This window comes from Chrysemys picta, chromosome 1 (assembly GCF_011386835.1).
Source record: "Chrysemys picta bellii isolate R12L10 chromosome 1, ASM1138683v2, whole genome shotgun sequence".
Classification (NCBI taxonomy): domain Eukaryota; kingdom Metazoa; phylum Chordata; order Testudines; family Emydidae; genus Chrysemys; species Chrysemys picta.
The window spans coordinates 345665125-345677567 of NC_088791.1; the positions used below are offsets into that span (position 1 = coordinate 345665125).

Below are 12443 nucleotides of genomic sequence, written 5' to 3' on the forward strand. Positions count from 1 at the left end.
ATTGAATCAATAAGGCAATTGTAGTTGTAATTAATTTATCACTGCTAGCACTGTGACTACAGTTACCTCTTAATGCTTATACATGATTCCATACACTGCTGTTTTGCTGAAATATTGATTATAGAACACACCTTACATGTTCCTTTCTATTTAGTCAGTTACTAATGTTATTAATTACAGAACATTTATGAGCATCCATTTGCAATTAAACCATTTTATCCCTTACTGCACACATCTATAATAACAGGTATCTCTTTATATACTGTGTTTACAGAAAAGAGAAAAAGAAAAGGAACTATTGACCATGGAATTTAGTTTACATAACTGATAAGCTATAGACATTTATTCAACCATATACTATTTTATCAGGTACAAAAAAGTTCTATCACCAAGTCATTATGACAGAAATCTATTAGAGTAATTCCTGATGAGTTAAAAGCATATTTCAATCGATTATCTTCTCAATTAAAGAAAACACTTGCCCCCATAAATTACAAGTAGCTCCTTTCTGGACATTTCTGTAAGTTTCAGAAGATTTGAGAACAAAGGAGACAATCCATTATTTAATAACAGGCTAAGGTCCAGCTAAAATTCACATTATTGATAACACCAATATTAGGATCAGCTAAAGTTCAAACCAAGCAATGGTGGGTAAATAGCATAATGGCTAAAAGGGGTCAGGATGGAGACTCTTGCCTATATGCTCGGGGTCTTACTGATCGCCATATTTGGGGTCGGGAAGGAATTTTCCTCCAGGGCAGATTGGCTGAGCCTCTGGAGGTTTTTCGCCTTCCTCCGCAGCATGGGGCAGGGATCTCTAGCAGGAGGGTCTCTGCCGATTGAAGTCACTAATAACAGGATTGGGGACTTCAGCAGCAGAGTCCAGGGAAGGGGTAGGGACGGTTTTATGGCCTGCAACATGCAGGGGGTCAGACCAGATGATCATAATGGTCCCTTCTGACCTTAAAGTCTATGAGTCTATGAGAGTAAAGAGCTGATAATAAAGTACAGGACTACTAATACAACGACATTCATTTGTCAAAACAAAAATCCTCTTTGACATTAGAGTTTAGCAAGAAACTTTGGCTAACATAGAAAAGATTCTGGGATGTTTGGTCAAGAAATAAGGAGAATTTGACATAGTTAATATTAACCTTATTCTTCTTAACAAATGTTTATTTCTATTTCAATCTCTTCTGTATGTCTCTTTGTGGAGAACTTCTAAAAAAAGTTACATTCTTGAAAATCATAGGACTAGAAGGGACCTAAAGAGGTCATCTAGTCCAGTCCCCTGCAATCATGGCAGGACCAAGTATTATCAAGACGAGGGGTCAGCAACCTATGGCCCACGTGCCAAAGGCGGCACAAGAGCTGATTTTTAGTGGCACTCTGCTGCCAGCCGGAGTCCGGGCTGTCCACCCCGCTCAGCCAGGGCCTGCCCGGATGAATGGAACCCTTGGCCTGGCAGCGGGCTGAGTGGGACCAGCAGCCAGGACCCCGGCTGGCAGGAGCTGGCAGACAGAACCCCAGACCAGCAGCAGGCTGAGCCGCTCAGCCTGCTGATGGTCTGGGGTTCTGTCCACCGTCCCCGCTCAGCCACTGCCAGTCTGGGGTTCTGGCCACCAGCCTGGAATACCAGCCGTTGGCCCCGCTCAGGCCACAGCCAGTCTGGGATTCTGGCCACTGTCTCCCTGCCAGCCGGGGTCCTGGCCACCGGCCCCGCTCAGCCTGTAGATGGTCTGGGGTTCCAGCCACCGGCCCTGTGCCAGCCAGGGTCCTGGCCACTGACCCCGCTCAGCCCGCTGCTGGCCTGGGATACTAGCCGCCGGCCCCTCTCACCTTGTTGCACTATTATTTACTTTACATAAAATAATAGTTTAGTTATAGAATATAGACTTATAGAGAGAGACCTTCTAAAAACGTTAAAATGTATTACTGGCACGTGAAACCTTAAATTACAGTAAATAAATGAAGACTTGGCACCCCACTTCTGAAAGGTTACTGACCCCTCATCTAGGCCATAACTAACAAGTGTTTGTCTAACTTGCTCTTAAAAATCTCCAGTGATGGAGATTCCACAACCTCCCAAGGCAATTTATTCCAGTGTTTAACCACCCTGACAATTAGAAAGTTTTTCCTAATGTCCAACCTAAACTGTCCTTGCTGCAATTTAAGCCCAATGTTTCTTGTCCTATTCTCAGAGGTTAAGGAGAACAATTTTTCTCCCTCCTCCTTGTAACAATCTTTTATGTACTTGAAAACTGTTATGTCCCCTCAGTCTTTTCTTCTCCAGACTAAACAAACCCATTTTTTTCAATCTCCCCTCATGGATCATGTTTTCTTTGTAATCCTTTTTGTTGCTTTTCTCTGGACTTTCTCCAATTAGTCCACATATTTCCTGAAATGTGGCACCCAGAACTGGACACAATACTCCAGTTGAGGCCTAATCAGTGCAGAGTAGAGCGGAAGAATTACATCTCATGTCTTGCTTACAACATTCCTGCTAATACAGCTTAGAATGATTGGGTTTTTTTGCAACAGTGTTACACTGTTGGCTCATGTTTTGCTTGTGATCCACTATGGTCCCCAGATCCCTTTCTGCAGTACTCCTTCCTAGGAAGTCATTTCCCATTTTGTATGTGTGCAACTAATGGTTCCTTCCTAAGTGGCGTACTTTGCATTTGTCCTTATACAATTTCATCCTATTTACCTCAGACTGTTTCTTTAAGTTTGTCTAGATCATTTTGAATTTTAATCCTACCCTCAAAAGCAGTTTCAACCGTTCCCAGCTTGGTATCACCCACAAACTTTATAAGTGTACTCTCCATGCCATTATCTAAAGCATTTATGAAGATCTTGAACAGAACTGGTCCCAGAACTGATCCCTTCAGGACTCCACTTGATATGCCCTTCCAGCTTGTCTGTGAACCACTGATAACTGCTTTCTGGGAATGATTATACAACCAGTTATGCACCCACCTTATAGTAGCTCCATCTAAGTTGTATTTCCCTAGTTTGTTTATCAGAATGTCATGTGAGACCATATCAAAAGCCTTACTAAAGTCAAGATATACAACATCTACCCCTTCCCCCCATCCGCAAGGCTTGTTACCCTGTCAAAGAAAGCTATTAGGTTGGTTTGACTTGATTTGTTCTTGACAAATCCATGTCGACTGTTACTTATCACCTTATTATCTTCTACATGTTTGCAAATTGATTGCTTGTTTATTTGCTCCATTATCTTTCCGGGTAATGAAGTTAAGATGACAGGTCTGCAATTCCCAATTTGTTCTTATTTTCCTTTCAATAGATGGGCACTATATTTGCATTTTTCCAATCCTCTGGTATCTCTCCCGTCTTCCATGGCTTTTCAAAGATAATCACTATTGGCTCAGCTATCTCCTCAGTAAGCTCCTTGAGAATGTCATGATATATTTCATCAGGCCCTGCTGACTTGAAGACATCTAACTTGTCTAAGTAATTTTTAACTTCTTCCTTCCCTATTTTAGCATCTGAGCCTACCTCATTTTTACTGGCATTAACTATGTTAGACGTCTAATCGCTACTAGCCTTTTTGGTGAAAACTGAAACAAAAAAGTCATTTAGCACTTCTGCCATTTCCACATTTTCTGTTATTGTTCCCCCCACTATCATTGAGTAACAGGCCTACTCAGTCCTTGGTCTTTCTCTTGCTTCTAGTGCATTTGTAGAATGTTTTCGTGTTACCCTTTAATCTCATTTTTTGCCTTGGCTTTTCTAATTTTATCCCTACATACTCGTCTCATTTGTTTATATTAACCCTTTGTAATGTGACCTAGTTTCCACTTGAAGATCTCCTGATTGAGCCAAGGTCAAGGAATTTATTTTCTTTGCGTCTATTACAAAACAAAGACCTTAGTCCTTCGGGATTAGGAAGTACCAGGAATACACTGTACTCCCCTGTACTATGACTACTGCTTCCTGAAGAGAGAACTTCTGTTCTCAGGCTTACATGACAGTTGGCTCTGAATTGGGATTATGATAAAGGGAGAGATTTGAGTTGGATAGGGTATCTACTGTGTATTATTTCTAATAATAATCACTACGGGATTATAGTACTCTGCTATGTCATATCTATGATAGATAGTCTTCAAATGGGGTAGGTAAGAAATGTTTAAAAATTGGTCTGCACTTCTCAGGACTCATATGAAACTTGTAGCCTGAGGGCTGTTTCAGATGTTGACCCTGGGGTTTGTTTACCCTTTGCAAAGTGCTTAAGATCTTCTGCTTTGCTTTCCTGAGCAGTGGGATAGTTTGCTCTCATGCCCTTAATAATGTCTCTTTGAAAAACTGCCAACTTTTCTATTGTTTTTCCCTTTAGACTTGATTCCCAGTTGATCTTACCTACCAACTCCTTTATTGTGCTGTTTTCCCTCCTACCATTCCTTAGAATCATGAACTCTACCATTTCATGTTCACTTTCATCTAAAAATCCCTGCGACAGGGGATGGATCACTTGATGATTACCTCTTCTGTTCATTCCCTCTGGGGCACCTAGTATTTGCCGCTTTTGAAAGAAATGATACTGGACTAGATGGACCTTTGGTCTGAGCCAGTATGGCCATTCTTGTGTTTTTATGTCAGCTGCCTTCCACTTCAAAATTCTCAACCCGTTCCTCCCTATTTATCAAAATCAAATCTAGAACAGCCTCTCCCCTTATCCCTACTGTAATGGCCCATGTGCCCCCAGATTCCGACCCTTCTCCCAGGTCTCTGTGTTTTTGACTTATTTGTGGGCTTTTGTCACCTGCCCCATCAAACCTAATTTAAAGCTCTTTTCGCTAGGTTAGCCAGTCTGTATCCAAATATACTCCTCCCCTTCCTTGATACCCCATTTCTGCTTAGCAGTCTTTCTTCCCAGAATAGCATCCTGTGGTCAAGGAAGCCAAAGCCTTCTTGGCAACACCATAACCTCGCAGTCAGGCATTCACATCCAGGATCCATCAGTCTCTGTCTGGGCCCCTACACTTGACCAAAAAAAAAAAATCAAAGAGAACACCACCTATGCCCCCAACTCTTTCACCCTTACTCCCAGAGCCCTGTAGTCTGATTTGCTCAGGGTTATACCTCGCAGTAGTGCCCACATAAACAAATAGTACAGGGTACTAGTCAGAGGCCCGGATGATCCTTGACAATCCCAATCTATGATTCCGGCCCCTGGAAGGCAGCATAACTCCCAGGATGCCATGTCAGGGTGACAAATTGGTGCCTCTGTCCCCCTGAGAAGAGTTACCAAACACCACTACCCTCTGTTTCCTCCTGGGAGTGGTAGCTGCAATCCTCCCAGCCTTAGGGGTACATGGCTTTTCCTCCTCCACCTTTGGCCTTCTCTCCTAGGTCAGCCCTACCCCCTTGTTAATCACACAGTGGGAGGGTGATCACAATGCTGACTGAGGCTAATCAAAGATGATCAAGGATGATCCAGGGAACAAAGGATCAAGCAGTCCCCAAACACTCAATCCCAACTGATCCTGTAGCTTAAAATAATCTGAAAGAGAGAGAAAAAGAAGCAGTCAAACAAACTCACTTGGGGTGAGAGTCCAAAAACAAATTTAAAAAAGGAATTTTCCCAGTCACTTACAGAATCCCAAAAATCTATCCCAGGTTATGGCTAGGTTATGCCTCTTACCTCAGAGCCTGAGCAAATGAAAAAGGTTCCTTCCCAGAGTCTCATAAGCTTGCAGCTGCCCAGTCCTGCCCTGGCCACACTGACTTCCTTGTGGCTTCTCAGAGTCAATCTGTCCATCCTCCTTTCCCCAGGACTGCTTGAGTTCTCCTATAAGGAATCAGCTGCTTAAGGTTCCTTCTCTGTGCCACATATCTCTGGCTGACTCATTTAGCAAGCCTGCTCCAGGCTTCAAGTCTCCTGCAGGGCAGCTCTCTTGCTCCATCTCACTTTGCTTTCTCACAATGGGCAAAAGAGTTTTGTTTCAGGAAAGGGCAAAATAATTTTGTTTCAGGAAAGGGGAGTTCTGTTGATTATCAGGAATAACATACAATTTCTAAGGTCTGGTCTATACTACCTGCCTGAATCGGCGGGTAGAAATCGACCTCTCAGGGATCGATTTATCGCGTCCCATCGGGACGCGACAATCGATCCCCGAATCGGCGCTCTAACTCCACCAGCGGAGGTGGTAGTAAGCACCGCCGACAAAAAGCGGCAGAAGTCGATTTTGCCGCCGTCCTCACAACGGGGTAAGTCGGCTGCAATATGTCGAATTCAGCTACGCTATTCACGTAGCTGAATTTGTGTATCTTAAATCGACTCCCCGCTGTAGTGTAGATGTACCCTAACTGAGCATAGTAAACTGCTATGTAACTAATCCTTTGTACTCAAAATATTTAAATTCATTACTTAGAAGAAGTCATTTGAGGAGATGTCTTAAAACAGGCCAATTAAGGAATTTTAAGAATCTAAAATCCAATTAAATCCCTACTTTTTCTGTTACCTATAATTGGTATTCTCTCCAGGAATTCTAGGTTCTCTATGAATATAGGGCCAAATATACCATTTGGTACCTAAAAGGAGAAGCCATTAACATCTTTAATTACAGAAGCATTTCAATATCACAATAAAACCAATGACAAGAGTCTTTAAATCTAATCCATTGACAGCATTCTCGTTAACTTCCTCTCACCTCTTCTCCTTTCAGGAGGTTGTCCTTGGGGAGATTTTCTTGTGGCTTCTCTGATGATAGCTTCTTTGTTCTTCTTATGTATCTGTAGCACCTTGTTTGTAGAGGTAGACACATAAATTGATGAGTATTATGTGTCATAGCAGAGGCTGTGAGAGTGATGGGTGCTCACTTCCAAGTTTTTTATACTCTTCTTGAAACTATAAAAAGATACACTTCTTTCAATTTGGTTTATATTTAAAGTTGGCTGCTTGTCATCCTTTCACTTGCTCCGTGCCTTCAAGTGTTGATTTTCGTGAAACCTTCAGTTTCTAAATATGCAGTTTGCTTAATGAATGAATAATGCATATGCTTCTAATTGGCTTTGTTCTTCTGTGGCAAAAGAGTACTAGATAATTTTTGGAGTTTTAATTCTTTCTTTTTATCCAGTCCATTTTCTGAGCTAGTCCTTCAATTTTATTAGAATTCAACACGTCATAAAATTCTGTTTGTTTTTTTTTTCAAAAAGACTTAATGCTCCCGTTCTTTAAAAGTTTAGTTTTCTAAACAGTCTCTTTAAAATGCAATAATGTTTAAAGAGCATCTGTAGCTTATAAAGTTATTAAAAAACAGGAGTACTTGTTGCACCTTAGAGACTAACAAATTTATTAGTGCATAAGCTTTCGTGGGCTACTGCCCCGGATATGAATCCAAAGAAGTGGGCAGTAGCCCACGAAAGCTTATGCTCTAATAAATTTGTTAGTCTGTAAGGTGCCACAAGTCCTCCTGTTCTTTTTGCGGATACAGACTAACACGGCTGCTACTCTGAAATAGTTATTAAAGAAGTTGTTGATTCTTCATAATAATTTATGGTGAAATGATTCCTTTTTTCTTCCTGAGTTGGGTGAGGGAGTTGCTTATATATTGTTAAATAATTAAATAATCCCCCACTAATATAAATATTCTATACTTTAAATGGCTTCTTGTATTATTAATCAGTTTAGTAGTTTATATTATTAGATTCCATACTGGTACATACAACATTTTACCATTGACATAGCAATGATATTAGGAAATTATATTAGAAGCTTTGCATTTAGATAACATATATACAAGCACGCATTTCAGAAAGCTGTTTGTAAGAAATAAACAAAAGGTTTATAACTTTTCTAACTATACATGTTTTTTTAAAGGCTTTTCTTTGAAAAAAAGAGAAAGGAAAGGGTTCACTTTATGCTTAGAGAACACATCCCTACATTCCTCTATGGAATATCTTGAATAAAGAACATCATCACATTCTGTTACATGACCAAGTTTTCCTAAAATATCTTCTTTACAGTGTTTGTTTTCTTGAGATAAGGATTTATTTCTATACCAATCTGGTAATCATATATCAGGCAGATGTGTCTTGGTGTTGATAAGACATTCCTTTTACTTAGTTCCTTTTTACACCAAATGGTGTTTACCAGTTGCTGTTTTCAGAATTAAAATTCCTATCAAATATTACATAGAAAGCCCCCATCACAACAACCATGTTTACATCTATAACCAAAAAAAAATAGTAAGAAATTGGCATAGAAAGTTAAAGCAAAATAAAATTCAAAATGGAGCTTTACTGAGTTTGTATATAGCCTCATAAATATGGTCTTATCTCCCTTGACAATGGGGGACTTATCCTCAGGATGACAGAAAGCAGAAGCCTCTTGGAATTTCTTTGATTAGTTTGAGCACCTCATAACATAACTAACTAAAAACACTACACTGCACCTTCTCTGAGCTATAAGGAGCAGAAAGGGCTGAAGTGCTGGTTTGTAGCAAGCAGGATAGGGGTTGCAGGAGAAGTTGGCTGCTGTCCAAGACTATAGGCTCTATTTCTTAAATGACTCTTCAAACCCCTTCCTTTCTTCCCTGAGAACTTGCTTCCACCCCTTCTGCTTCTTCTTACCACACCATTAACCTCTGATTCCCCAGCTGGCCACACAGTCCAAAAAGATCACATAGAATCATTGAAATGTTGGGCTGGAACGGACCTTGGGACGTCATCTAATCCACCCACTCGTGTTGATGCAGGGCCAACTAAACCTAGACCATCCCTGATAGGTGTTTGTGTAACTGGTTCTTAAAAGCCTTCAATGACAGGGAATCTACAACCTCCCTTGGAAGCCTGTCCCAGTGCTAGACTACCTTTATAGTTAGGGCCCTACCAAATTCACGGCCATGAAAAATGCATCACAGACCATGAAATCTGGTCTTCTGTGTGATTTTACCCTATATTATACAGATTTCATTGGGAAGACCAGCGTTGCTCAAGTTGGGGTCCTGACCTAATAGGGAGTTGTACGGGGGTATCAAGGTTATTTTAGGGGGGTTGTGGTATTGCCACCCTTACTTCTGTGCTGCCTTCAGAGCTGGGTGGCCAGAGAGCAGTGGCTGTTCACTGTGTAACCAGCTCTGAAGGTGATGCCCTACTAGCATAGTATATCATGCCACCCTTAATTCTGCTCTGCTGCTTTCAGAGCTGGGTGGTCGGAGACTGGCAGTTGCTGACTGAGGGCCTGGCTCTGCAAGCAGCAATGCAGAAGTAAGAGTGGCAATAACAAGCCATGCCATCCTTACTTCTGCAGTGCTGCTGGAGACAGCTCTGGCTTCAAAGCTAGGCTCCCGGCCAGAAGCCACCACTCTCCAGCTTCCCAGCTCTGAAGGCAACACCGCCACCTCTAGCAGTGCAGAAATAAGGCTAGCAATACTGCAATCCTCCCTACAAATAACCTTGTAATCCCCCTCCCCCACAAGTCCTTTTTTGGTCAGGACCCCTGCAATTACAACACAGTAAAATTTTAGATTTAAATAGCTGAAATAATGAACTTTACTATTTTTAAAATCCATGACTGTGAAATTGACCAAAATGGACCATAAATTTGATAGGACTCTATCTATAGTTTTTCCTAATAGCTGACCTAAATCTCCCTCGCTGCAGATTAAGCCCATTACTTCTTGTCCTACCTTGTAGTGGACATGGAGGACAGTGATCAACTGTTCTCCGTGTATAACAGCCCTTAACATCGTGGAAGACAGTTTTCAGGTCCCCCTTTTCCCTCCCCTCCCTGCAGCTTGCTTTCCTTAGCGCTAAACATACCCAGTTATTTTAACCTATCCTTCATAGGTCAGCTTTTTAAAAACCTTTTATCGTCTTTCTTGTTCTCCTCTGAACTCTCCAATTTGTCTACATCTTTTTTAAAGTGTGGCTCCCAAAACTGGACACATACTGTAGGCGAGGCCTCACCAATACCATCACGCACCACAACTCTCACACAGAGTACTTCAAATCTCATATAAACCTTTAAGCAACTGTTCTTGTTATTTTTTTCTTTCAGAGATGTCTTGTGTGGAAGACTGCAGTGTGTTAATGTTAAAAAAATACCTCAAATGAAAAGTCTTGGGTCCATAGTTCAAACTCCAGTTGATGATATCTTGTGTTGGGGTACAGAATTTCATGCTGGGAGGGACATGGTGGATGTTGGCTCAGTGAGAGATGGCACACCATGTGGCGATAACAAGGTACTGTAGTAAGTATAGTTAGATTTGTGAATGGGGTGGAACAGCAATTAAATGGAGAGGGAGGCCTTGAACTCTTCCTCCCCAGTTCAGGTTTCTTTCTGTCCCCTTACCTGAAAAGCCTCAGAGATCCCTACAAGGACACCCTGTTCTCACCCCCAAGCAGCATGTGTTCTATTCCTTTTTAAGCAGTGGATGGAGAAATGGTAAGTAGGGGTCTGGGGTTCACTGCACTTTTGAAAATTCCCCCAAAGGGCCTTTAAAAATCTGTCCCTAGCTGTATTTGTGACATTGTGCAGTCTATATGGTTTTATAAAAACATAGTAAGTGAATATAATGTAACTGGAATAGTTTTATAAAAATATGATAATAAGTGAATATAATGTAACTGGAATAGTTTTATAAAATATGATAATAAGTGAATATAATGTAACTGGAATATGCTTCATGCAAAAGGTCTCTTGTAAGGTATCATTACAAAGCTTAAAATCTACTGAGTATGATCATCCTATTTGTATAAATGTCCCACTCTTGTATCTAAAACTAGAAATATGAAATATAATTCTGAGAGCCTATTGTAATTATGCAAAGTGTGGGCCATTAATGGTGGATTGGAATCTTGATGACTCCCATTAACCAGGACCATTGTCTGCAGATGGCTGTGTTTACCTGTTAGTCTTCCTGTATATGTGTGTGCTGGCAAGTGGATAATGAAGTCTTTCAGTGACATGTGATCATGTCACCTGACCTGGAATCTATCTTTAACCTGGTGCTTTTCCAGTGGGGGGGGGGTAGAAACCCAGAGGGACAAAGGGTTCCCGCCTTATGCAAAAGATATATAAAGGGGTGGAAGAGAACAAGAGGGGGGGAGGAGCCATCATGAAGAATCCCCTACCTACCACCTGAGCTGGAACAAGAGCTGTACCAGGGGAAAGAATTGTGCCCAGGCCTGGGAAGTGTCCAGTCTGAGAAAAAGCTTACTGAAGCATCTCTGAGGGTGAGATTATCTGTATTCAGTTTGATTAGACATAGATTTGCGTATTTTATTTTATTTTGCTTGGTGACTTACTTTGTTCTGTCTGTTACTACTTGGTACCACTTAAATCCTACTTTCTGTATTTAATAAAATCACTTTTTATTCACTAACTCAGAGTATGTATTAATACCTGGGGGAGCAAACAACTGTGCATATCTCTCTATCAGTGTTACAGAGGGTGAACAACTTATGAGTTTGCCCTGCATAAGCTTTATGCAGGGTAAAACGGATTTATTTGGGTTTAGACCACATTGGGAGTTGGACATCTGAGTGCTAATGACAAGCACACTTTTGTGAGCTGTTTTCAGGTAAACTTGCAGCTTTGGGACAAGTGATTCAGACCCTGGGTCTGTGTTGGAGCAGATGGGAGTGTCTGGCTCAGCAAGACAGGGTGCTGGAGTCCTGAGCTGCCAGGGAAAACAGAAATAGAAGTAGTCTTGGTACATTAGGTGTCAGCTCCCAAGGGGGTTTCTGTGATCCAACCCATCACAGCATTCTTCCCTCCTGAAGTTTCTAAACTGTCTGAATCCATCTTCATTTGCTCAGTATATGCCAGAGCATGACGAAAAAGACAATATTCTCTAGGAAAAATGTTTTTTTACCAAAAAGTTCATCTTGCAACATTCTATGAGTATAGTTAGACTTGAATTAAGTCTTCTCTGCCTGGATATCTTTCTGGGTTTGAACTACAAATCTAGATGCAAAATCCTTAAGTGTTAAAAAATAGTGGATGCAAAAGAGCATACAATATGGACAGACTTCCAACTGGACAGATATCCAACTGGAACAAATAGACCCAGTTGGGGTCTGGGGTCTATTTGTTCCATCACATGTAAAGATACAACTGATGGGATGACCGAGTCCCATGTTATTCTTCCATTGGGTGGGTATACAGGAGTTTATCCACCTAATTAGCTACTTATATGTCCACTCTGAATGTATTTTTATTTTGATATCTGAGATTGTCAGCACAATCCAGTCTCCTAGGTGCATAGTACACACATCTCAGGTTAAGTAAGTAAATCCATTTTTTCATGTCTGAATATTGATAACAGACATTGTAGCAGAATATTCTGAAGCCTTCAATATCCACTGTAGCTGAGTATTTAAAAGAGCTTTTTAAAGTCTGCCTTAAAAATGGGGGAAAAATCCAGGAAATTTAAAAATAACACCATTTCTCCTTCAGGTACTGACCCTGC

General features: G+C 41.1%; 1 protein-coding gene across 1 annotated transcript in view; it reads left to right on the plus strand.

Annotated features, from left to right (window-relative positions):
* The window catches only part of LOC122172146 (disintegrin and metalloproteinase domain-containing protein 29-like), a 36035-nt gene that overhangs the window by 9900 nt on the left and 13692 nt on the right, over window positions 1-12443 (plus strand). Inside the window, exon 4 of the mRNA XM_065583644.1 lies at window positions 10028-10211. Within this exon, the coding sequence (XP_065439716.1) occupies window positions 10028-10211 (184 nt within the window). The remainder of the gene's footprint in view (window positions 1-10027; window positions 10212-12443) is intronic.